This window comes from Carassius carassius, chromosome 45 (genome assembly GCF_963082965.1).
Source record: "Carassius carassius chromosome 45, fCarCar2.1, whole genome shotgun sequence".
Lineage (NCBI taxonomy): Eukaryota > Metazoa > Chordata > Actinopteri > Cypriniformes > Cyprinidae > Carassius > Carassius carassius.
This window is the reverse complement of record NC_081799.1, coordinates 7,706,334-7,734,199: the sequence shown is the minus strand read 5'-3', so window position 1 is coordinate 7,734,199 and position 27,866 is coordinate 7,706,334. Positions and strand designations below refer to the sequence as shown.

Here is a 27,866-nt window from a genome sequence, read left to right as displayed (position 1 = left end):
TTAACGCTTGTTCGAAACCCGCGCCAACACAGACTTACTTTATTTTTTATTTTTTTGTTTATCTTACTTCAGCCGCTATGGGTGATCATACCAATAACTTGTAATCCTTACAAGAATATCAGAATCATGCAATGAGCAAATCTGCGTTTATTATACACTTAATAATATCACATCAGTTTGTGCTTTTAGAATTGCCGAATCTGCTGCAGTCGTTCCATCACATCTGCAGCGGAGACCTGAACCAGGAAATTGGTCACCAGATAACACGGTAACCAGTTAAACCGTAACACCGGAGAGCACCAGTATGTTTTCCTATTGTTTTTGTGATAGAATGTAACTTTCTCCATTCCCAGAAGCAGAAGCCGCCATTACGCGAGATCTAAACAGTGTGACGCGCACTAATTTAAATATATGAAATATAATCACTGATCTGACACTCTAATAATAGTCCATTAAATAAAAGGGTTTAAAAAATCTTTAATAAAGTATCTTTGTGAGCTGAAGCAGGGATTGGCAGACTTTGTCCTGGAGGGCTGCTGTTGCTTAAACCCTTATCAAGCACACCTCTATCAGCTAACTTAAGTAGGATTAATAAAAAAGCTACAGGCAAGCTTTCCCCTCCCTGCTGATAGGCTCCCAAACTAGCTCTTCTGATTGGCCCAAACTCTCTGATCTCAAACATGCTCCAATTTAAGAAAACACATGCAAACTGAAAAAACACAAGCAAATAAAGAAAACATCTTCATCAGTTTGACAACACAAGTGTTGCAAATCCTCACAACACATGCAAATAACAAAACACGCTGCAAATCCTCAGAACACATGCAAATTAACAAACCCACTGCAAATAGCACTGACAACAATGGAAATGTTTAAAGGAGACCCTGGTCAGTGGAGCTGTTAGTGAACTGAAAGGTGAGGTTTTTTTAACACCCTTTTTGCATGATTTCTTTATCTTCTGGATATTATTAGCCTAAATAATTACATGATTAACTGTGAAACATTACTTATTAAGATGTCTAATTTTAATATCCTCAACTAAATATAATTTCAAGGTTAATGAAAATTAATTAGCAATGTTTCATTAATTGTTTCTTAATTTGCATGTGTTGTAGGTGTTTCTTAATTTGCATGTGTTGTGAGGATTTGTAGCCTTTCTTAATTAGCATAATCAATGCTTGCTCAAAAAAAGTTGGTCGCTCTATATCCTCGAGCCCCAGGCAGCCAAACGAACATTACTTGACAGTTCAGCACGCTACTGATGCCACACCCACCCCTCAGTTGAACTGCTGACTAGGTTGTTGTCCACTTTTTCGTTTTTGTCATGACAGCGCACGCATGTGCATACCAGACACACTGGGAAGGAACTTTTAGATGCACGCTTTCCAATTCGAAAAATGGAGAAAGAGACTCTTAGGCACCGCCATCATCAATTAAAAAAGAGAAGGTGTGTCCTGTTTCAAACTTTTTTTTTATGCGCCTGCCTTTACTAACATGCGAGTTCACCATCCTCCCTCCCCGTGAACCTCTGGAGTTGTGAGTTTAGACTTTTTTTTTTAACTGTTCCTGTGGTGTTGAGCAACTACAATTCATTTTAATCCTATAATTTTATATTATAATTTATTTAAAGTGAATAAATTGTAATTAAAAATAAATAAAAGTAAATAGCTAAAGTAAATCATAAGTGGAAGTAGTGCATCTGTCTATTCTGTCATGAGCATACATCAGCAGTTACACGTTTAGGGGAATATGGCATTATTAATAATACCATGTAAGATGGTATGTGCTAGAAATGGGTAAACCACTATCAGTTAGTCTGCCCATGGTGTGGGTGCACCGCCGCGCAAGGCAGTGTCCCACATTGTCCCTCAGAAACATACCCCTTGTCCCCCCTTGGGCTTATTAGCAGGTGGTCACCCTACACAACACATGCAAATACGAGTTTCTTGATTTGTGGTTCGTAGAATTGGATTTGTGCACCTGCAGTGAAGGATTGGGTGTAACTATTGTGTGTTTGTGAAAGAAGAAAAAAAATCTACAAGTCTGCAACTTTTTTCTTTTACTTCGAATTTACTGATACACACTACAAGCTCCACTGTCACAGGCGCTCAGTTGGTTTGCACCAAAAATACCTATATAGTCACCTGTTCGACGTACTTTCACCACCATACATGGTTGCATTTGAAGGTGAGCTTGGGTTTAGTTTGTGGGAGGCGGCAGCTTCTTCTTCCTCCTCCTCCTCCTCCTCCTCCTCCTCCTCCTCCTCCGCCCAGCTCGAGCGCTGCTCCGCACAGTCCGCAGTTTCACTCACACTTCACTGGATGCACACACACACACACACTGGAGAGCTCGATGCTGGATCACACTGTGGACTTAAAATGAATATTCTGCAGGTACTGCTCGCTGTTCTGTGTAAGTATGCAAACATATTTGTATTACAATATTGTCATGCAGTAAAACTGAATGACAACAACTCTGAACTTACAGCTGAAGTATAAATAAGTCATTTGAGAAACTACTTTGTACAGGAGAAGAATGGGTTTTGTGTATATGTGAGAAATTATTTACCAGTTTTAGCCTTTTTGTTTCCTTTGAACGGGTCTGTGAGGAAAGTTTTTTGTGGCTCACTGTATAAACGATGAGAATGTATCCACTTTCCCACAATTTTATACAATTTTCACACAATTTATGACGTAGTAGTTTGGTTTTAGCATGTTTTGCACTTTGACAAATATATATTTACGTGTTAATAAATTCTCAGTCTACATATTTCATGTAGCTATGTTAGCCAAGTTTGACAGTTTCTCTTAATTTAGCTATTACTAAACTCCAGGTCTGGAAAGTAATAAATGTTTGTTAGAAAGAAATGTATTATTCAGTTTTTTTTTTTACTGTACAAAATCAAAGCAACAGATTTGGTTATTTAAGACCATCCTTTACATTAGCAGTGCAATATTTTGCTTGTTGATTTTTAGTTCCCAATTCCCATCATGCTTTGCACAGGACTGAATCTGGAGTTTGATTCTTGAGATTAGGTGTTATTTATGTGTTTTGAGTAAAGGGAAAGAGCTGTTATGTTTTAATGTTCAGTAAAACTGAATAACATGTAAAAGTGTCCATTGCTGAAGTTGCTGTGGTTTCAATGGTGCTTAAGAGTAGAGCTTGTGGTCAGCTTGTTGGTTGATATCTTTGGACTGTGCTTGATATGACACTTCATTCATTAATGTCAGTGCTAAGTGTTTAACTGTTATTTGTATTTGCATGCATGAAATATGAATGAAGTCATATTTCGTATGCAAACACATGCTGGGGTAACTATTCATTAGAACTGATGTAGGTACACACGGGGGGAAAAGGTACAAAAGGGAGTCATTTGGGCAATACCTTTTTAAAAAGGTACACTTTTGTACCTTTTAGGTACTAATATGCACACTTCGGATAATATTTATATTTAAGATAAAAGTATGCACCCTTTAGGTACAATTTTTGATAAGGTGACAACCATGTGACAGCTTTTGTACCTATTTTGAGTTACAGCAGAACAGATGGACTGATTCTACTGGCCCCTCCTCCCCATCAGACAAACGTGCAACATTTTTGTGCATGATAGCCACATCAAACCACAGCACATCTACACCTCAAGCATCAACCACACAGAATATAATCTACAGAAACTCCGTTAGATGTCTAACGTAGCTGCACATTAAACAATAACAGTTCTTTCAGTTAAATCGAACACACAGACTGTTTAAATTCAGATGAATTGATTCAGTTGTACAACCCGAATTCCGGAAAAGTTGGGACGTTTTTTAAATTTTAATAAAATGAAAACTAAAAGACTTTCAAATCACATGAGCCAATATTTTATTCACAATAGAACATAGATAACATAGCAAATGTTTAAACTGAGAAAGTTTACAATTTTATGCACAAAATGAGCTCGTTTCAATTTTGATTTCTGCTACAGGTCTCAAAATAGTTGGGACGGGGCATGTTTACCATGGTGTAGCATCTCCTTTTCTTTTCAAAACAGTTTGAAGACGTCTGGGCATTGAGGCTATGAGTTGCTGGAGTTTTGCTGTTGGAATTTGGTCCCATTCTTGCCTTATATAGATTTCCAGCTGCTGAAGAGTTCGTGGTCGTCTTTGACGTATTTTTCGTTTAATGATGCCCCAAATGTTCTCTATAGGTGAAAGATCTGGACTGCAGGCAGGCCAGGTTAGCACCCGGACTCTTCTACGACGAAGCCATGCTGTTGTTATAGCTACAGTATGTGGTTTTGCATTGTCCTGCTGAAATAAACAAGGCCTTCCCTGAAATAGACGTTGTTTGGAGGGAAGCATATGTTGCTCTAAAACCTTTATATACCTTTCAGCATTCACAGAGCCTTCCAAAACATGCAAGCTGCCCATACCGTATGCACTTATGCACCCCCATACCATCAGAGATGCTGGCTTTTGAACTGAACGCTGATAACATGCTGGAAGGTCTCCCTCCTCTTTAGCCCGGAGGACACGGCGTCCGTGATTTCCAACAAGAATGTCAAATTTGGACTCGTCTGACCATAAAACACTATTCCACTTTGAAATAGTCCATTTTAAATGAGCCTTGGCCCACAGGACACGACGGAGCTTCTGGACCATGTTCACATATGGCTTCCTTTTTGCATGATAGAGCTTTAGTTGGCATCTGCTGATGGCACGGCGGATTGTGTTTACCGACAGTGGTTTCTGAAAGTATTCCTGGGCCCATTTAGTAATGTCATTGACACAATCATGCCGATGAGTGATGCAGTGTCGTCTGAGAGCCCGAAGACCACGGGAATCCAATAAAGGTCTCCGGCCTTGTCCCTTACGCACAGAGATTTCTCCAGTTTCTCTGAATCTTTTGATGATGTTATGCACTGTAGATGATGAGATTTGCAAAGCCTTTGCAATTTGACGTTGAGGAACATTGTTTTTAAAGTTTTCCACAATTTTTTTACGCAGTCTTTCACAGATTGGAGAGCCTCTGCCCATCTTTACTTCTGAGAGACTCTGCTTCTCTAAGACAAAGCTTTTATAGCTAATCATGTTACAGACCTGATATCAATTAACTTAATTAATCACTAGATGTTCTCCCAGCTGAATCTTTTCAAAACTGCTTGCTTTTTTAGCAATTTGTTGCCCCCGTGCCAACTTTTTTGAGACCTGTAGCAGGCATTAAATTTTAAATGAGCTAATTAAGTGGATAAAAGTGTAAAATTTCTCAGTTTAAACATTTACTACGTTATCTATGTTCTATTGTGAATAAAATATTGGCTCACGTGATTTGAAATTCCTTTAGTTTTCATTTTATTAAAATTTAAAAAACGTCCCAACTTATCCGGAATTCGGGTTGTAATTGTTTTAAGTAAGACCAACAAAAACATTTTAATGAATGAAGTTTGTACACCAGTGATTCATAATTGATATACTGTAAGTGATTATATGATTAGATATGGGTGGATCACATCGATCATGTAGAGACGATGTTGTCAAAATGATTCCTGTTCACATGGATTCACGAAAACTATTAAAAATTCCATATTATTCATACCATGCCAGTAGATGGCGATGTCATTTGTGAAGAAACACCACACGGCTACACACAAACACACACACACACATCTATAGACTGAACACATAATACGCACGAGTATGACATCACCGTTTTCACAAATTCACATTTTTGTAGTCATGGAGACAGTAAAGTATCATTTTTAAAATGCTGTTGTCATGTAAACGAACATGACATAAAAAGTTTGTAGGTGAAAACTGTATCGGGTAAACTTCCTAAGTTCAACTAAAAAAGTATGTCTAAAAATAAATTCAAAAAGCATTTTTTGGTGTATTGACAAAACAATAAAACCTAATATAATTTTATATATATATATATACTGTATATATTTGTGCTGTCAAATGATTAATCGCGATTAATCGCATCCGAAATTAAATTGACATAAAATAAATTTTAATAATTGTGTGTTGTGTATATTTATTACGTATATATAAATACACACACATATATTTCAGAACATTTTTTTATATATTATGTATTTATAATATGAATTATATGAATTTACAGTGCCCTCCATAAGTATTGGAAGAAATCTGTAAATATGATTAATAGATGAAAATGAGACAAAACTACAGAATGTCACATTTTATTATTGGGTGATTAAACGCAAAGATGTTTTACCAGCTAAGAAGATCAGGACATTTAGTGTTTCATCTCCCTATCTGATGTGAGCAGAACTATTGGAACAGTTTTGGATCTGAGTTGATGGACCGATGAGACAAAGATTAACCTTTATCTAAGTGATTGGAAAGCAAAAGTGTGGAGAAAAAAGGGAACTGCAAATGATCCTAAGCATACAAGCTCACCTGTAAAGCTTTGTGGAGGTGGAGTCATGGTGTGGGCATGCATGGCTGTCTCTAGAACAGGACCTCTTCATTGTAATGATGCTAGTGCCATCACGTATAATGGCACTAGCAGAACGAATTTGGAAGAGTACAAAATCATCTTGGTTACCAATATTCAAACTCATTAGAAAGCACTTCATATCGCATCAGGACAATGACCCAAAACACCCTGCCAGTTCAGTCAGGGACTTTATCAGAGAAAAGAAATGTAAAGTCTTAGATTGCCCAAATCAATCTCCAGATTTAAGTCCAATTGAACATTAACTTCACCAGCTGAAGTTGAGACTAAAGCCAGAAACTCCCCCAAAACAAGCAACAGTTAGAATTGGATGCATTAAAGGCTGAAGAAAAGCATTTCAAAGCATATGACCAAGAGTCTGGTGATGTCTATGGGTTGCAGACTCACTGCTCTGATTGCATGCAAGAGATCTGCAACTAAATATTAGCTTTGAATCTTTTACATCTGCCTTAATTAAATTCAACCGTTCCAATACGGTTACCGTTTACGCTGCCGGAAGGAACACGGAGCCGAGGATACACGAAATAAGGTTTTTATTAAATCCAACACATGGAGCACAGAGGTAGACACACGTAAGTTGGTAGTCACTGGTTAGTGAGTAAGTAGACCTGACAACACAGAACTCAAAGGATTAAGTACGAGGGATAATTGGGAAAACACAGGTGGATGGCATGACTAAATTAACAGGGACATGGAACACATGGGGAAATGAAGAGACACACCTGGAAACTAATCAATCCAAACACGGAAGACAGAAACTGGGTCACAGGGGCAAAAACACACAAACTGAGTCCAGATATGTAACATTACTCCCCCCTCCCGGTAGGTGCGTCCTCGCACCGTAGAAACAACAGAGGGAGGCGTGGGTGGGAACTTGGGAGGAGGTTCCGGTGGAGGACGGACTCCCAGGAGGGGGCCAGCAGACAGGGACCACGGAGGGAGGAGCCAGGGAGGAGACGACGGAGGGAGGAGCCAGGGAGGAGACCGGAGGGATCTGGAGCAGGAGGCACCCAGCAGGGCCCAGGCCACAGCCATAACGGCCCACGGTGGGGCCGACGGTGGAAGGAGCCATGGTCGCCGACTCCAGGGACTCGACCCACGGCAACGGAGCAAGTGGAGGAGGAGCCCGAGGCGGAGACGGAGAGCCAGGGTGACGGGGAGGCGCTGGAGGTCCTAGGCGGAACAGATGGCTCTGGTGACTGACGCGGCGATGTGGATCCGGAAGGCCGCGGCGAGGCCAGAGTGACAGAGGACTGAGGTGTAGCCGAGGGGATGAAGGAGCCTGACGGAGCCGGAGGGACGGAGGGATGAGGCGAAGCCGGAGGAGTGGAGTCCCGAGGCATAGGATGGACGACGCCAGACCAAGGCGGAGCCGGAGGGACGAGGGAGCCAGGCAGAGCATGTGGACTGCCGGGCCACAGCGGAGAGGAAGGAGCTAGGAGCCATGGTGGAGCCGATGGGTCAACGGGCCGAGGCGGAGTCCAGGCCTCAGAGGCTGGAGGCGGAGGTGAGGGAGACGCCGACCAAGGCGGCGCTGGAGGATGGCGGTCCCGCTGAGCTCGCACCACAATGATGGTAGGCTGAGGGCGAGCAGAGGGGCTGCCAGACGACAGCGGAGGAGGAGGCAGGAGTGGGTGGGAATTTCGGAGAGCAGGCACTGGAGCGAACTCTGGAGCTGGAGCCCTTCCTGGGCTTAACTGGGGATCAGGAGCCCGTCCTGGGCTTAACGGGGGATCAGGAGCCCATCCTGGGCTGTACAGGGGATCAGGAGCCCGTCCTGGGCTGTACGGGGGATCAGGAGCCCGTCCTGGGCTTAACGGGGGATCAGGAGCCCGTCCTGGGCTTAACGGGGGATCAGGAGCCCGTCCTGGGCTTAACGGGGGAATCACACTCTGTACGATCCTCCACCTCATTTTGACCCAACTGGCGCTCCACATTTTGCTCCCTCGTGGAAAGCAGTGCCTCCATGTTCCAGTCAATTAGCCAATCCTCCCCAGTATCAATGTCCACCAATTCCCACAGGGACGGCTGTTGCCGGCTCACGCACCTGGTCTGACGGGTTGCTCTCTGGCTCTCCGTCATCGGTGGGCTCGGGCTTATGCCCCGTACCGTAGGGAGATTGTAGGCTGGGCTCTGGGTCCAGAGTGGACCTGGCGAGATCCTCCATTGGGCTGACAGTGAGAGGTGACCCATTTCTCACCAGAGTCCACTCTATAAATGCGGCCAAATCCTCCCGAGGACCATCTTCGGGCGACAACGCTCTGCACTTGGAGTTCAGGCTGGCGTGATAAAAGGAGCAGAGCGCGTGGTCCGGGTAGCTGGTGGCATTAGCTAGCAAGAGAAACCATTTGGTATGGTCCTCGAGAGAAAGTCCCTCCTGCTCCAGCAGGAGGAGGAGGAATTCGGGGCTATAGAGGGGATCCATCGACATAATGAAAAGAAAAAACGGAAAACAAAACTGAGGGGAAAACACGTTGTTTTTTAAACTTTTTCAGGTCGGGTCTTCTGTTACCGTTTACGCTGCCGGAAGGAACACGGAGCCGAGGATACACGAAATAAGGTTTTTATTAAATCCAACACATGGAGCACAGAGGTAGACACACGTAAGTTGGTAGTCACTGGTTAGTGAGTAAGTAGACCCGACAACACAGAACTCAAAGGACAAGGTTTAAGTACGAGGGATAATTGGGAAAACACAGGTGGATGGCATGACTAAATTAACAGGGACATGGAACACATGGGGAAATGAAGAGACACACCTGGAAACTAATCAATCCAAACACGGAAGACAGAAACTGGGTCACAGGGGCAAAAACACACAAACTGAGTCCAGATATGTAACAAATACTTATGCTCACATCAAATAGTGGGATGAACTATAAAAGTGCTGTCCTTTTAATTTGGTAAAACATGTATGTGTCGAAAAACCTAATAATAAAATGTGACATCCTGTAGTTTGTTGCATATCTTTTAATAATATTTGCAAATGTCTTGACTCCACAGCAGAGAAAGCAATTTTGTCTTTACTGTTCCAATGCTTATGGAGGGCACTGTATATACTGTATATCATGGTTCTGATTAAATAAGTTGTTTACACTCTTAAAAATAACAGTTCTTGCATCAATGGTTTCATGAAAAACCTTTAACATCCATGGAATCTTTCCATTCCTCAAATGTGCTTTAAAGTGGGGGGGAAATCTTCCTTTCGATTATTTAAATGTTCTTCACACAGAAAAACATGCTTATTTTGAGTACTGTTCATTGAAAGGTTTTTACAAGAACCAAAATTGGTTCTTCTATGGGATAGAAAACCCCGCTATTTTAAAGTGCGTGGCAACCACAAACTGCCACAAACAGTTAGTGATCTATATTCCTTGGTAAAATAATATTTTATTCAGATTATCATTAGTAATAAATGTGGCTTTACCCACACAGTGGTCAAAAAATCATGGTTAAAAGGTGCAAGATGCTTTTCAAAAGTGTTGTAGATATTCTGAATGGTGTCACAGATCAGTGTCTAAACTGGCTTACTGATCATAAAGAGTGCACTGGAACGGAAGCACATTCTCTCTCTTTAACCCTACAGTCTGACCTCTCCTTCCTTTGTTTCCGTTCAGTTCTGTTCATGACTCAATTCATCCTCTGTCTCGTTTCATGTGTCCATCAGCACTGTAGCTCCCTACACTGTTTAAAGGCTGTCTTTGTGTGCTGACTGTGTGCATGTCTCTTTAAATAATGACTGGAGAACTCATATAGAGGACATGTCACTATGTCACTTCATTCATGTTGACCACAATTATTTTTAGCAGATTATGTCATTTCTACTGAGCTTCAGATTAAAATAATAACATAAAATACTAGATGATATTAGTGAAGCTCTGCTCAGGGATGTTTCTACAGTCTCTTTATCAACTCAAAATCATCTGAAAACTTCCTCATCAAAAGTCAGTATCGGTGAACAGGAACATAACTGAGACTGTTGAAGTTAATGATTAGGATTTGTGCACTCACATGATTCAAAGTGTAATGAATCATTAAATTGAATCTTGTCTTAAATTCTTTTTTAAGTTTAAACCCATCTGAAACCAGCGTGAATGCAAATATTATATTTTTAGAACATGAGACACTTTTAAACTATGTTTTTAAAAGGTTGTTCCTTTATCAATAACATACTCATGTCATTTGACCCATAAAGCTCCTTCACAAAACCGTGAGGTTCGTCTCTTTAAATATTGTTTACTGTCTCCAAGAATGATCACATTAAAGTTTTCCCGCACTCAGTCGCTCCATCTCTCATAGGTTCACATTCGTGCAGTAGCTTGTCTGCATATCAACACACACACACACACACACACATGCAAACACACACACACACATACACAGAGGGTATAATGTTGCTTATCAGAACAGATATTGTTCTGCTTCCTTATTTTTGTTCTTCTGTTAGTGTTGTTAGTATAATATGTGTATGTTGTATATAAGACAAAAGACTGATATTTGTATGTCTCTACAGGTTTCAGCATCGATAAAGCTCAAGGTTTTAATGTGGGGACTTCTGGAGCTAAGATCTTCTCTCAGTTGGCAGCAGAACAGTTTGGCTACTCTGTTCAACAGTTTAGCAACAGTCAAGGAAAATGGTGAGCCATAAAATAAAAATTGAAATTGATTGTTCATTTAATTAGCGATTAATAATAATCCTGTGATATCCTGTATGTACAGCAGCACAGAGACTCTGGCAGCTGATTTCCCCCACAGTATCACTTCTCTCGGTACACTCTATACACAGCAGACACACTTCCTGTGGCTGTTAAATTGCTCTGTATGTATATGGGAGATCACAAAGAGGCCAAGTTCCTCTACCATCTATCTGCAGGAAAATGAAGGTCTCCCTCTTATTCCCAACTGCAGTAATACATGTTCCCAAAGCCATTAAAAAGTCACACATTGTACATCAACACTGGGCACAACTTTCCTAACATCAGCTAACTCCATAATTGCTACACAGAAGGGTCACAGACTGGGTCACTATTATTTGTCATGCCCCTAAAGTGTTATTGTTCACTTATGGTCATCTTCACTGTCTAGACAGTCTTTAAATGCATGTATTTCTTAAGATCCACGCTGGTGTGCAGCAGGTCAGATGAGGCATTTCCTGCTCTGCTTTGGGGGGTGTTGGTGACATCATTCTCATTGTGAGTCCAGCATTAGCTCTGTCTGAACTCCCACAAAACACACATTAGAGACCCCTAACAACCATTTCTATAGACAATGAGTCATTATTACCCACAGTCCTTTTCAATCAGAATTCCTTGTATCTGTTTACTCACATGTACTTGCATGTTTTCGAAAATCCCCTAAACTTTCCCTCCTCAGAATCCCATTACTTTTTTACTCCTTAGAAGCACAGATAGTATGCTTTTTGTTGTTGTAAGAACTATATGAAAGACTATTAATTAATCTAACCTAAAATAAGTAGAAAATCTGTCACCATTTACTCACCCTCATGTTGTTCCAAACCCGTGTGAGTTTTTTTTTTCTTGTGTTGAAAACAAAAGAAGATATTTTGAAGAATGTTGTTAGCTATGGCAGTCAATGGGAACTGTCAACTGTTTGGTTACACACAGTCTTCAAAATATCTTCATTTGTGTTCTAAGGAAGACAGAAACTCACACAGGTTTGGAACAACTTGAGGGTGAGTAAACATAAACAGATTTTTTGGGTGAGATATCTATCCCTTTAACCCCTTAACCAGCATATAAAATTATACAACAATATACAACACTCTCTATTCTTTTCTTTTCTTTTAAATTTTTTTACAGATTGTGTTAATCTTATTTAACAATCTAAATCATTCAAATATTAACCAAAAATGATTGAAAAAAATAATACAAAAAAACAATTAGTTTATCAACAAGTATTATTATTAGCTAAAATCGGCTATTCTCTAATTAGCCTGCTCCTACTGAGTATAGTTTCTTTTTGCAATTTTTTATTTAGTTTTATTTTTATTTACTTTATAAATGTTATCAGTTAATCATTTATAGCACTGTATATAATATTATGTATTTTTAATGTCATTGATTTTTTTTTTGCATTGTCGATTTTAATTTTAATTTTAAAAAAATTCATAAATATGTGTATTTACATACATACATAAATACATACCCCACACACACATTTGAACCCAGTTTGTTTTTTACTGTCAAAGGATGTGAAGTGATTGAGCTTGTGTGTCAGTGTTTGAGGAATGCTGTTTTTAGTCTGGGCAGAGCACCTTATCACATGATGGCCACCTAGTAGTGATATTCTGTGTAATTAAGTGGGTGTGTTAGATGATATAATGCATGCCCATGCACCTACACACATGTAATCTCAGATATGCTTTCAAATATACACCCTACTGTGCCACTGGTCATTAAACGCTGTTTTCACAATCCTGTCTTGTAGAATATCCTTAATAACTGCTCTGTGCTCTGCAGCCTCACCTTATCCTGTACTTCAGGATGATAGTACTGATCTAACATCTCTCACTGCTCCCCAGGCTCCTCGTGGGTTCACCATGGAAAGGATACCCTCAGAATCGGAAGGGAGATGTCTATAAGTGTGAGATTAAAAGCCCTGGAGCCAGCTGTCAGTCACTTAACCTTCAGAGTAAGCAAACATTTCCCATCATTCCCAGTATCATCATCAACAGTGTCCTAAGAAAGTATCTGTGGAGACCAGAAGCAAAGTCTTAGATTTTAATAATACATCTTTTAGAAGTATTAAGTAGTTAAGCTAAAGATCACTGTGGTTAATGTGCTCTCAGATGCTGTCAATGTGACAAGCATATCCAACAGCAACAACATCAACATGAGTCTTGGTCTCACTCTGATTCCAACAACCAAAAACGGCGGGTTTATGGTGAGACTGTTATTTTCTGTTTACTTTCTAACATGCTGTTTTGGCGCCCACACCAAGGAAGTTCCCCGTATGTCTATAAATGATAAATGAGAAGTTCTGTTCTTTTTTTGAGAAATGCATTTGAGTGGTTTATGTAGGATGTCATGTGCATGGTACTCATATTACCTTACATTACGTTTGTGTTTCAGACGTGTGGTCCTCTGTGGGCTCAACTCTGTGGAAGTCTGTACTTTTATCCTGGAGTCTGTGCTGAAGTGAGCCCACAGTTTACGCTCCAGTCATCCTTCTCTCCTGCTGCTCAAAGTATGAAAGCATGAAAGTTTACTCCCTCTCATGTCGTTCCAAACCCATAAAACCTTTGTTCATCTTCAGAACACAAATTAAGATATTTTGGATGAAATCCCAAGAGCTTTCTGGCCCTGCATAGACAGCAACACAACTACCACGTTCAAGACCCAGAAAGGTAGTAAGGACATTGTTAAAATAGTGAGTGTGACATCAGTGGTTAAACTGTTATGGTAGATCTGTTGTCTATGCAGGGTCAGAAATCAGTCAGATTTCATAAAAAAGATCTTAATTTGTGTGCCGAAAATGAACGAAGGGCTCTCCCTTTAACTATCCCTCCAGCAAATTGTTAACATTTGTGTTGTTTCGTGTCTACACGCAGCTTGTAGCAATCAAATGGACATTGCCCTAGTTTTGGACGGATCCAACAGTATATACCCATGGGAACCAATTGTTAACTTCCTCGTGAAAATGTTGGAAAACTTAGATATTGGACCTCAAACCACTCAGGCAAGTCAGACAGCTGGTGTGCCATTTCAGCAGTTTTTGTAATATTTATAGTTAATATATTTCTGATTTCATTCATAACAGGTGACTGTGATGCAGTACGCTGTTGATACCTCCTTCGAGTTCTACCTGAATTCCTATCGGACAAAAGAGTCCATGATTAAAGCAGCTTCAAATATTCAACAGAAACAAGGATTAGAGACTAATACTTTCAAAGCCATTGATTTTGCAAGGTATGCATGCTTCTTTCTGAGAGATGTCATTGAAATTCCCCCACACCCGACTTAAGATTCCTGTTGGGGTCTCATCTCTGGAGACGTATCCACAAAGCACTTGTAAATAGATACTATTGGCGTTTCTCTGGTGATGTAGATTCAGATGACATCTCATCCCTTTTGAACACTATCACTTAAGACTAAGATCTCTAGTGCTTCATTACACCTATAACCAGACAGACTCCAGACGATGCCTTTGTATATGCTTTAATCAAAGCCAAGAGGACCTCATACCAGTCACAGAATTATCACAACTAAAATAATACAACAGATATATACTGTAGCATAGATACATGGCAAGATTACATGTTCATTACATAATTCTTCTCTACTATAATTGGTTCTCCTTATGTGCAATTCAACAAACCTCCTCTCTTGTTACTGGCAAGGCAAGATCAGTTTTTTGATTACATCATCTTGTTACTCAAGTATAACTCATGGCTTGTTGTTGTTTTTAATGGGTTGCTATGTACTGTACGTCTACATTATTGCAACACATCAACTAAAGTGTTAGTACATTTTGTTCGCAAAAGCATATGAATGTTATCCCTGTATGGAAAAGAATGTTAGTTTTTTAGTCTTATTTTAGTTATCAATATTTTGCACTTTTTGCATAACTTGCCATTATTGTGATTAGGTGACATACCATCAAAATATTAGACTTGCAAGTTATATTTTCCTGTTTTGTTTTGCTTCATATACAGTATCACTTTTATTTCATATACTGTATCTCAAGGAAAAATAAAACATACATTAAAGCCATTTAAAAAGTTGCAAAAAATAAATAATGAAGGCATGATAAAAAGTTTACAATACCGTTTTACCATGTTTAATATAATAATAATAATAATAATAATAATAATAATAATAATAATAATAAAGGAATATAAATAGTTAAAAAAATCCCCAAACAAAAAGTACCCAAAGTTTATATATATATGTAAAAACACTATCATTGTACTTCTTAAAAAGTTCTTACACATTTTTTTACACTAAACATTTTCTTTTGATTTTGTGGTCCGGTGTGCATGTCTGTCGGATGATTGGCTCTCGTAGAAAGAATGCATTCCTAGCCAAAAATGGAGGTCGTCCTGGGGCCACTAAAGTGATGGTGGTGGTAACTGATGGAGAGTCACATGATGCAAATCTGAGGAACACGGTCATCCCGGCCTGCGAGAGCCAAAGTATCACTCGCTTTGGTATTGCGGTTAGTAAAAAAAAAAAAAAAAAAAAAAACAGATATGCAGTCATGGATTCATATATGGGTCTCAATATTCAGTATTTGAATGTTGTGCAGAAATGGATTTTTGCATGTTTTAGGTGCTTGGATATTACATAAGGAATGACATTGACACAAGCAAACTCATCGCTGAGATTAAGTCAATAGCCAGCAATCCAACCGAAAAATACTTTTTCAATGTGTCTGAGGAGGCAGCGCTCATAGAGATCGTCGGGACTCTTGGAGATCGAATTTTCAACATTGAAGGTCCATGATTATGTCGATTTCGCTATATGTTATATATAAATAAAAGCTATTTTAAAAGTAATGTAACGAACATGGGTTTCTTTATTGACGTGTATTATGTCAATGATCGTTTTCTTTGTTCATTTCACTGATGTGTTTAGGTGTTGGAAAGGGTACTGGGGATAATTTCAAAATGGAAATGTCCCAAGTCGGATTCAGTGCACACCAGACCAGAAATAAGGTTCCGGCTCTATATGTCCATGTGTTTCCATTAATGCTTTTTAAAGACCTTCTTCCTCCTGGTGGCTTACAGTACACTGACTATTGGTTGTAGGATCTGATCTTGCTGGGAGCAGCTGGAGCATATAATTGGATCGGGACCGTTGTGCACCAAACTGCTCAGAAATCAGATGTTTTGCCCAAAGCTGCTTTTGAGAATGTCTTGGATGACAGAAACCACAGTTCATTACTTGGTAAGTATCGTGCTTGGTTAGTTTTATTGCATCTAATGAACTGAAATATCCTAATTATAATTTACCTTTACATTAACACTGCAATATTTCACTAAAAGGTCACAAATTAGATTAAATCGCTGACAAAATTCATATTATTATCTGGTATCTATGCTTAAACAGACTACAAAATCATCAAAACATCCTTAAATCAAGTTTTGAAAAGATAAAACAAGATAATTCCTTAAAACATGATACAAATGCAAACGCGTTTTGAAAAATTATGGTAATAGAACAAGAGCAATGTACTTTATATTCAAGATATGATGTGTGAGAACAGGCCTTAGGTGGATGTTTAGACATTGTAATGGGAAACAATTAGTTTCTATTTCCTCAGTTTAATTATTTCCTGTCTTGTGTTCAGGATACTCTGTGGCGTCTGTGATTGACGGCTCGTCTGAGTTTTATGTGGCCGGTGCTCCTCGTGCCGTTCACAGAGGACTGGTTGTAGTTTACAGTATGAACAGCCAGAATCAGCCGCTCATCATAGATTCACAGAGAGGAGATCAGGTACTCGTCTGTCTGTGATCTTTAATGTGTTTTAGCTGTGTTACACACTCAAGTCCTGTCTTAGATCAGTGTGGTGTGTGGTTTGCAGATCGGCTCTTATTTTGGCAGCGTTCTCTGTCCTGTCGATGTGGACGCTGACGGTGTGACGGATCTGCTGCTGGTCGGAGCGCCGATGTACATGAGCGAGGAGAAATCTGAAACAGGAAGAGTCTACCTCTACACCATTACCAAGGTGCTTTTCTTATTTGTCTTCCTTTGCCTTTCTGCGGATGCCCTCCTCTTCTTCCTGTAGTTGAGGAACTCATTCCTGGGATTCGGTAATATTTCAACTTGGAATATGCATGGTTTTCAACTACATTCGACTTCTAAGTACCCCACATCATTAAATCTCCAAAAAAAATAATATTTTCCCAACTCTGCCTTTAAAGACTTTTTATTATTTTACTACCTTTTATTAATGAAGCTACAAATATACCAATTTGTTTGTCTACGGTCTTTTTATTTTTGTAAAAAAAACTATTTGTAATTTTAAATTTGAACTAAAACCACTTTTATTGTCTTAGCCCTTCACTTGTCATATAGTAATCAACAAGAAATCCTTTTGTTCTTAATTGTCTTCCCTATATTTTTCAAAAAATATTAATTTGACAAGGTGTGACGGGTTGAAGACTGTAATACATTTGATGGGATACATTGCCTTAAATGTACATTTTTGGTTTTGTTTCTCTCTCATATTGTCCCCTTGTTTATGAGAAAACATATCTGTATGGCCAGCATTGTCTTTCTGCCGCAAATGTGGGCGCAATTTCTGATTTGTCATGCTTGTCAACGTTTAAGTGGACATATTACATAAAAAATTATATTTAAAACAAAATATGAGTTGTCATAATTTTGAAGTATATATATTTACTGAAACCATGACTATTTTATATATTTTTGTTTCATTAAAATTATTAATAAATTAAGCAAATAGCTCAACCCTGTCAAAAGTTTACAACCCCCTTAACAATGAGAAATACATATACTGTATGTGATATTGACCATAAAAAAGTGAAAAAAATTTATAAATCATTTAAAAGCTGAATAGATAAATTTGTTAGGATATGACAATATCTGGCAGAGATACAAATATTTCAAAATCTGGAATCTGAGGGTGCAAAAACACTTAGCAATGCATATTACTCATCAAAAATTAAGTTCTGATATATTTGCAGTTAGAAATTTACAATAGTTCTTCATGGAACATGATCTTTAATTAATGTCCTAATGATTTTTGGCAAAAAAAATATATATATTTTTGGCTATTGCTACAAATATACCCCAGTGACTTAAGACTGGTTATGTGGGTTGTATTTTTTTACTCAGAATGGCCACTGCTCCTCATGTACTGTAGGAGAGTAAACCATATATGGCAGCAAGACAATAAGTACATTGTATATACTTATGGATTAAAATGAAATGTTGAAAAAGTAATAATTTTCCATTTTATGACGGGTTGAGTTGTTAAGCTTGACAGTACCCTACCTGACTATTACATGGCTCAAAAATATGCATTGAAAAAAAATTTATATATATATATATATATATAAAAGAAAGGAACACACATATATAATTCTTACATTTTGTTGAGTTCAAACTCAGTGAAGTGAAGGGAGATGGCAAACTGCTTGGTTTAAGATAGATATAAGACATTATTTTATGCTAAAAAATATTAAAATGCAATAATTATTTTTATTTGTTATAATGCGCATCCCAAAGCTTTGTGAAAAGCTTCTAAAAATTAATTTTGGTGAACCACCACTTTAGAAACTCTGAAAGGAGGACTGAAATATTGCCGAATCCCAGGAATGACCCAGTGAGCTACACTACAAACTACTAATGAAGAGTAAGGCAAGGCAAGTTTATTTATATAGCACATTTCATACACGATGGTAATTCAAAGTGCTTTACATAAAAGGAAGTAAAATAATCATAAAAAAAATAATCATATCAATAAAACAAGGGATTTAAAAACTTTTAAAAAATTTTAAAGTGAATTTAAACCAGTCAAAATAGAAAATGATTATATATAAAATACAGTGCAATCAGTTCGGATGTACTGTAGCACAGTGCTCATTCAATAAATGTACAGCTAAACAGATGAATTTTTAGCCTGGATTTAAATGTGACTAACATTTTTGCACATATGCTCTATTCTGGAAGCTGGTTCCAGCTGCGGGTGGCACAATAGCTGAAAGTGGACTCCCCTTGTTTTGTGTGAACCCTTGGTATTTCTAACTGACTCGATCCTAATGATCTGAGTGCTCTGTTAGATTTATATTCAGTGAGCATATCTGAAATGTATTTAGGTCCTAGGCCATTGAGTGATTTATAAATGAGTAAAAGTACTTTTAAAATCAATCCTAAATGTAACCGGAAGCCGGTGTAAGGACCTGGTGCTGGTGAGGAGACCATTACAATAGTCCACTCTGCTGGTGATAAAGACAAGAACAAAACATCTAATTCTTGCAATGTTTTTTAGATGATAGTATGCTGATTTAGTTGCTTTGACATGACTACTGAAACTGAAGGTCTGTCTCCAGAATCACACCAAGATTCCTGACTTGATTTTTAGTAGTTGGACCCCTAGAGTCAAGGTATGCATTCACCTAGAAAACTTTAACTTTGTTTCCAAATGCAATGACTTCAGTATTTTCCTTGTTTAACTGAAGAAAGTTCTGCATTGGCAGAGGGAGTCAATGGGGCTGTAGTTATTTGGAGATAAGGCTAGGTAAATCTGGGTATCATCAGCATAGCTCTGATAGGCAAACTGGATCTTTCTCATTATTTGACAAAGTGTGAGCATATACAAGCTAAACAAGAGCGGTGCAAGAATTGAGCCTTGTGGGACTCTGCATGTCATGGACGTCCACTTAGACTTATGCTCTCCTAGACTCACATAATAGCCTCTCCCTTCTAAGTATAACCTGAACCATTTGAGTACCATCCCAGAAAGCCCGACCCAGTTTTCCAGTCTCTCTAGTAGTATGTTATGATAGACAGTGTCAAATGCAGCACTGAGATCTAGTAAGACCAGCACTGATAATTTGCCAGAATCAGAATTTAAGCAAATATCATTTATTATCTTAATGAGTGCTGTCTCTGTGCTGTGATGTGGTCAGAATTCAGTTTGAAAATTGTCGAGGTATCCATTTGAGTTTAAGTATTTGTTCTTCTGATTAAAAACTACCTTTTCAATAATCTTGACTATAAAATGAAGATTTGGTATTGGTCTAGAATTGCTCAAAATGGTGTTATCAAGATTGCTCCTTTTCAGAAGTGGCTTAACATTAACAACTGCAGTTTCCAGCGAGTTTGGAAAAGTCCCAGAAAGAAGAGGAATTCACATTTCATAGAGATCTGATTCTAAACGGTTAAGCACACTTTTTGAAAAAGATGTGGGCAGTGTATCAAAATAGCAGGTTGACACTTTAAGGTGCTGCACTATTTCTTCCAAACTTTTGCTATTAGTTGCTTCAAAAACATAGTATCTTGTTTTTGATATTGCGGTCGAATCTGTCTGACTTCTGTAAAACTTGAGGATGTACTAATAGCCTTCCTGATATTATTGATCTCAGAAAAGAAGGAAGCATTTGCTGTTGGAGAGCTTTTGACTGGGAATCTGACTTGGGGAGTTTGTCAGTCTCTCAACAGTAGCAAAAAGAGTGCGAGTGTTGTTTAAGTTACTGTTTATGATGTTTATACATTATAGATGCTATAGTAAATTTCAAGTTTCGTCTAACGCCACATCTGCTCAGTTTTTCTGCATTGTCTTTTTCATCCTCTGTACTGTAATTTTTGTCTGCCACCATTACCGGGAGGAGATTTATTTTCACTAAATACCTCCAAATTTAGTTTTGGGTATGGGATTGGTACAATATTTTAACGTTTTTGACTTATGCTTACTAAGGCTGCAGTTATTTGATAAAAATACAGTAAAAACAGTAATATAGTGAAATATTATTACAATTTTAAAAAACTGTTTTGTATTGCAATACATTTGTCCCTTCAGAAATCATTCTAATATGCTGATTTGCTGCTTAAGAAACATTTATTTTGTCTGAATTTTTTATGATCCAATTTTCATCATTAACAAACCATTAACTATGACTTTTGCCTTAATTAAGTCATAATTTGTTGTGTGTTAATATTTAGTAAGGTAGCAAACATAAGGTATTAACATACTGTATCTGTTTTTATTTATTTCTTTTATTTTTTAACAGGGCATCTTGAGTAACCAGGGTTTATTGGAGGGTTCTCAAAAGAATGCCCGGTTTGGGACGGCCATCATTGCTGTCCCCGATCTAAACCTGGACGGCTTCAGAGACATTGTGGTTGGTGCTCCGCTGGAAGGCAATGGCCAAGGTGCCATTTACATCTACTATGGAGACAGAAAAACCATCAGAAAGCAGAGCTCTCAGGTAGGACCGAAATTCACAGAGTCCTCAACACACATTAAATATATCAGCTAGTGTCCAAATTCAAAACATTCTTACACATTCAGAAAATTGTCGGAGCGAAACTGGACCCAACGTTGAAGTTCTTCGGCCGCTCTCTAGACGGCAGAGAAGATATGAATGAAGACTCCATCCCAGATGTGGCAGTGGGGGCTTTTGGGAAAGTGGTCCAACTCTGGTGAGAATTTAAACACATCAGCCTTCATTTCACCAATTGATTTTCATACTTTGTGGGGGTGTAAAACAGCTCGATTAGACCGTCCCATGTAACACAACACAATGTTAATTAGTAATACTTCATTAACGCCCCACCTTCAACAATTGAGTTAAGTGCAGAACAGCTGCAGGGATGGCCTCAGTCATGGTGGGATATGTAGATGTGTTTGTGGCCAGGGAAATGATTGCTCCAGCTGTCCTCTGGAATCCCATTTTCACCTCAGAAATCCTCACAGCATCAGCTTTCTGTGGGACTCTTCTGTTTGTTCCAAAAGCCATAAATCACTTGAAGTGTTGTGTTTTAATTGATGCATTCCTGACCTCTCTCATCATATGGTTTTAGGAGTAGAGGAGTTGCAGTGGTCATGGCCAAGGTTTCCTTCTCCCCTGACAAGATCAGTATCCTGAGTAAACCGTGCCGTTATAGCGGGAGACAGGTGTCCTGCTTCAAGGCTAAAGTGTGTTTTAGTGCAACATTTAAACCAGTGAATCCACTTGGGACAGTGGGTAAGGATACCGATTCTGATCTGGACTGTATTTTTTTTGGAGAACGACACATTTGGTTTGATGAAAGTGATGTATTTGAACTTTCTTTTATATGAACAGTTTTCAAGTACAACTTGACCCTGGATGCTGACCTACAGTCGTCTCGGGTCAGCCCTAGAGGTCACTTCAGCAACTTAGATCGAGTCGTCCAGAAAGACATCAGCGTCCCTGCGCAGGACGTATGTGAAGAGCATGAGGTCTATGTGCAGGAGACCCCTGACCTCGTCAACTCGATTTCTTTGCGTGTGGATGTGGTCCTCAGCCATCCAGACGCCAACCCTGTTCTGGACATCTTCAGTCCTACTGCGTGGGAATCTTTTGTGAGTGTTGCAGGAAGCAAATTTCCAAGTTTTAAGTGCCTTTGGTTTACTGTGAAGGACATGTGATAAGAAAAAAGACAATTCATCTAAACAATTACATCAACTATGATGGCCAAATATGATGATCCCCTTGATGAGCAACCCCCTTTCTAACATATAACGACAGCTATATGTTTTCATTAATACAGACCCATTTATAGTATGCTATGTGAGGAAAAATAATGTTATAATAATAAATGCATATATATAATTATTATTAAAGTTTAAATTAATTATATATCTATATCCACACACACACACACACACACACATATACCGGTATATGCATATTTTGATTGTAAATTATATCCTATTAATTGTATATAAAATAAACTAAGTACAAGATAACATTTATTTGTATAGCAATTTTAATAAAAATATTATTCCAAAGACATTTTATTATAAAATATTGCTGTGCAAGTAGTGAGCAGGATAAACAGACAACAAAAAACTCTAGAAATATACAAATAATAAAATTATTACATACATCCCAAGGACAGATGAACAATGTTCTAGGAAAAAAATAAAAAATATATATATATATAATATATAATTTATAATTTAATATATAATTTATTTTTTATATTATTATTTATTTATTTTTTTACAAAACTATAGACATCTATCTAATATTTCTTACTATTAAAATACTTTTTTAATCTCTCAATTTTTCCATGGACCACCATGGACACCAGTTTAAAAACCCTGACTTAAAATTGGAGAATGCAGAATAATGTCCAGAAACTGTTCCTAAATCCGCACTGTGGTTTTGGTTTGGTCCAGATCCCGTTCTCAAAGGACTGTGGTGAAGATGAAGTTTGCATCAGTGACTTGGTACTGAGTGTGCAGAGTGAAGAGACACTTGGGTAAGATTTCCTCAAGCATATGACTGAAGGTCACTGCACACTCTCATTCAAATTCTTCACACTTTATAAAATAAATACAACCTTACGTTGTCAATCACATTCACATACCACCTCCGAAACTTTCCTCCGTCCTAAAAAAAACTTGGATCGGGTTCAATTTTCTGTGGGGTTTTTTGGCATCCGTAGCAAGCATTTTGATAGGAAAGACTGACGAAAAAAAAAAAAAAAAAACTCACAAGAACTCAGTGTGCAAGGACCTTAAAACAGAGCAAAATACTAATCAACCATGTCTTATTAATGTGCATTTATTCTCTAATTAACAAGCACGCTATTTAATTTGCAAAACTTTTTGGCAATGCATCCATTTATTCAATCAAAAAAAAAAAAACATGTATAATTGGTATATGTGTTTTTTTTTTATCTCTAGCAAAACTCCACTGGTGGTCAGCCAGTACAAGAGAGGACTCTCCTTCACTGTGACCGTGATGAACAGGAAGGAAAATGCATACAATGCACGAGTGTTGGCCAGCTACTCCAGTAACCTGTTCTATGCTTCTGTTACACCACCGGTAATGCAAACTATTCATCACTTACTTTGTACTTAAAATCAGCAGAACAAAAGTGGGCAGGAGGCTATGGCTCGCCAAACACTAGCATATACACTATTCTAAACATAACTGAAGTGCAGTATAAAATGCATATTTTGCTCACGTCACACATTCTTGTTATGAAAAAAGCTATGTTATGTTTATTCAATCTGATATTGCAGACTGAGGGAGCAGAGGTAAAGTGCACTCTGATGAAAGAATCAGACACACTTATCTGCCAAGTGAGTTATCCAGCGCTGAGGACGGACCAATCGGTGAGACCGACATCTGTGAGCATTAATCTTCATAGCTGACTGATGTGATTGTAATGGTTTTGTATGTTTTCCATAGGTCACATTTGTGCTCAACTTTGACTTTAACTTGAATCGGTTTCAAAAAGATGCCATTGTTGTCTTTGAGGCTTTAAGGTAAACTGTTTTACCCAATTACATTTTTTTAACAATGACTTTTATCATTTAATTTTATCGCTGTGCGTATGCTAAAAGCTATTTAGAATATTGCAAAAAATCTGACTGTCCAAGAATGATAATATTACACGCGTGACTAAAGGTTATTGGTTCATTTTGCACTGCAGTGACAGCACAGAGGAAACTCCTGCTAATAATAAGATCTCTGTCTCCATTCCTGTCCAATACAACTCTGAGATCATCCTCAGCAGGTCAGACATGAAACACATGCTCTCCCCAGTTTTTCTTTATGACTGGTCTATACTGCATTCTGACATCTGTTTGTTCTGCTTAAAAGTTTGAGGTCAGTTAGACTAATACTTTTGTTGTTGTTATTGTTGTTCAGCAAGGATGCATTAAATTGATCAAAGGTGAGAGTAAAGACATTTGTAGGGACACATGAAGGATCATGTGATCTGGAAATTCATCATGTGATCAGAAAATAATAAAGGAATAAATTAAATTGTATTATAAATTCACATATAGAAAACAGTTATTTTCAATGGTAATATTTCACAATATTTTGCTTATCAAATAAATGCAGCCTTGGTGAGCATAAGAGTCTTCTTTCAAAAACTATCAAAATAAATACAAACAAAAATATATCATTGACCTCACAATTAATTGTGTTATTAATTGTTAGAAAATGTGTAAAGTATGGGAACGTTGCTTGCGAAAAATCCTAAGTAACTATTCATTACATCAGAAATTGTTTATTATACATCACTTTCAAAACCACTTTTTAAAATAGATGTGCGTGTCTGTGTTGAGTAGTTGTAGCTTTTTCAAATAAATAATGCAAGTTAATTTACTTTCTGTCACCTGAGCTGGGCAAAAACAATATAATACATTACTTTACATAAAAAGTAGCTAAGTAACACAGTTAATTTTTTCTGGAGTAACGCAATATTGTAATGTGCTACTTTAGTAACTTTCCCCAACAGTGTTTCTACTTGATATCAAATTATTAAACAAAACCTTTTAACCATCCGAATGTTTGACTACAAGTCCTCTCTCACTGTCTTTATCATGATTTAATTTCTTCAGAGAATCAACCATCGATGTTTACTTGCTTGAAAAAGAGAACAGTTTTACAACCACAGTGAGCAATTTCAAGGACATCGGCCCAGACTTTAACTTTAATTTAAAGGTGAGTTCACGTGGTAGTGAAACGGATGGATCCCTCAGGCTCTTCACCGCTGCCATCTGTTGGTTTGCTTTGAACATGAAGTTGCTGGTAATGCTGAAGTGAGTGTATTTATTTCTCCAGGTTTCTACAGGAAGTGTCCCAGTCAGCCTGGTTTACCTCACTGTCTCGCTGCCCAACAGCACTAGAGCAGGAAATCCTCTCATCTACATAACCAGCATTAAAACCTCACCTGTGAGGATCCATAACCTCACATTTATACACTCAATCCATCATAAACATGAGCGAACGCTTTCTCTGTGATTGTGGAAATGATTTGACACGATATTTCCCACAACAGGCTGAACAAATCCATTGTACAGACAGTCAACTGATCGACCCGTTTAAGATCAGTGAAAAACCTTATACAGTCCGATTCAAAGAGGAGAGTTTCAGAGGAACAGATGTACTGGTCAGTGCTTGTGGATCTTCATCTTAAAAAATCTTGAAATCCAAGAGTGCCGAAAACATTTGCTTTTGTTATTGTTCGTGACACACAAAGGGAGTACTAATGAATTAAGTATGAAACCCATTAATAATTATTTGTGTAATAAATGTTTTTAATTTGATCTAAATGGAGTTGGTTTGCATGATGACAAATCATCTCTCTGATTACAAATAACAGGATGTCTTTATTTCCATCCGTACTGATCATCTGTTGACCATCCACAGGACTGCCGGACGGCCATATGCCGCTCAGTGCAGTGCGTCTTGAAGGGCCTACAGGAGAAGAGTGATTATTATGTGAATGTGACAACGAACATATGGAATGGTACCTTTGCACTGGTAATAAACTCATCTCAGTGCTTTTCTTGGATCAGTCTGGGCTAATATTGGGGTTAACAGTGTTTGTGTATCACAGGCTGATTTCCTGTACACCGTGCTCTCTGTAAGAGCTGATATAGAGACATCTCAACCGGAGCTGCTGCTCATCGAACAGAAATCCCTGCAGGTACAGTCAAATCAAGCCGGATCAATTAATTTGGAAATTAATATTTTTGCCTCAAATATATGACATATCCTATACAAAAAAATAAATAATTATATATATATATAAAAATGTGTGTTTTTGTTAAAATGTTGCTAAATGTATTTATGTAAATATACATTTTTGCCAATATATATATATAAAAATATATCAAATTATTTTTGATCTCTAATAGGCTATTCTATCTAACTGTTTAGCCTTTACTGTAAGATTGGAAATGTATTTTCTTTTCCTGAAATACATTTTGAAATATATTTTGGTATGTGAAATTTAAAACTACATACATTTTCATTTTAAAAAATATATTTCATTAAGTTTTATATTTCATATATTTTGCATATATTTAAAACATTTTTTGGCCTGAAGAATAAATATATGAATTGCTGTATGGGATCAGCAGTCATTACCCAATGTAGGCTAAATTTACAGCTCAACTCTTGATTGCAGGTTGAAGTCAAAGTGAGCAAACCTGGAGCTAAAGGAGATGTTCCAGTGGGTGCCATTATAGGAAGTGTTATCGGCGGTCTGTTGTTATTGGCTCTTGCCGTCGCATTGCTTTGGAAGGTACTTTATTTTGCCGTTGTAATGTTTATTCGTTCTTATCATTGTCTTCTTTAAAAATCCATGTATTGTTTGCGTTCAGCTTGGATTCTTCAAGAGGAAGTATCAGCCGATGATGAACCCGGCTGAGAATGAAGCGGAAAACCAGGAACTGCAGGAAAACAGCGAGACACCCTAAGAAATCTGCCAAGACTCATTTAGCATTATCACGGCTTCCTTCCCTGACAGTAATAGCCAGAAAGGTCAAGAGAGAGCAAACTGGGTTTTTAAAAATTGCCGATTTGATTTCAGCGCTGCAAGTCACATATTGGCATTCAAATCCCATTCATCTTTCTTATGTCTTTTTCTCCTGCTTGACTTGAACTCTGGTGTATTTTTTAAGCAGTCTTACCACTTCCATTCATTTCCTGAATAGTTAAGTATTCAGCTAGCCCAAAGTATACTTCACTTTGCATGTAGCTTGTCAAAGTATCCTCCGTTTGATAGTGTGTGCAAACACAGGCACTGGACACGTGCACTAGAAAGAGTCACCCTTGTCCAGTGTCTGCGCTATTTCTCTTCAGAAGTTATGAGTGTCTTTGTACTCATTTAAACTAAAGTTGCGGGTCTCCATCCACCACAGAAGCAGTTTATTGTTTCTTTTCTGACTGAGAAACAACGGCCTGGCACTGCGTT

At 38.1% G+C, this 27,866-nt stretch overlaps 1 protein-coding gene across 1 annotated transcript; it reads left to right on the top strand.

Annotated features, from left to right (window-relative positions):
* Positions 1–2,301: 2,301 nt before the first annotated feature.
* On the top strand, positions 2,302–27,826 carry itga2.2 (integrin, alpha 2 (CD49B, alpha 2 subunit of VLA-2 receptor), tandem duplicate 2). Its single transcript, XM_059539548.1, has 29 exons — positions 2,302–2,412; positions 10,976–11,099; positions 13,004–13,113; positions 13,271–13,365; positions 13,554–13,668; positions 14,033–14,160; positions 14,242–14,390; positions 15,489–15,639; positions 15,753–15,918; positions 16,059–16,138; positions 16,232–16,370; positions 16,774–16,919; positions 17,008–17,151; positions 21,182–21,379; positions 21,463–21,593; positions 21,975–22,138; positions 22,238–22,497; positions 23,320–23,402; positions 23,830–23,971; positions 24,172–24,264; positions 24,341–24,417; positions 24,585–24,668; positions 25,504–25,606; positions 25,727–25,837; positions 25,944–26,054; positions 26,315–26,428; positions 26,505–26,594; positions 27,078–27,194; positions 27,274–27,826. The coding sequence occupies exons 1-29, from the start codon at positions 2,322–2,324 to the stop codon at positions 27,367–27,369; spliced, it is 3,612 nt and encodes a 1,203-aa protein (XP_059395531.1). The 5' UTR covers positions 2,302–2,321; the 3' UTR covers positions 27,370–27,826.
* Positions 27,827–27,866: the final 40 nt, after the last annotated feature.

Bases quoted from the DNA above. Each gene is read 5' to 3' on its own strand.
- itga2.2 (XM_059539548.1), top strand. From the start codon at position 2,322: ATGCACACACACACACACACTGGAGAGCTCGATGCTGGATCACACTGT. The intron at 15,640-15,752 runs GTTAGTAAAAAA...TGCATGTTTTAG, and splicing joins TCACTCGCTTTGGTATTGCG to GTGCTTGGATATTACATAAG. The intron at 23,403-23,829 runs GTAAGATTTCCT...TTTTATCTCTAG, and splicing joins CAGAGTGAAGAGACACTTGG to CAAAACTCCACTGGTGGTCA.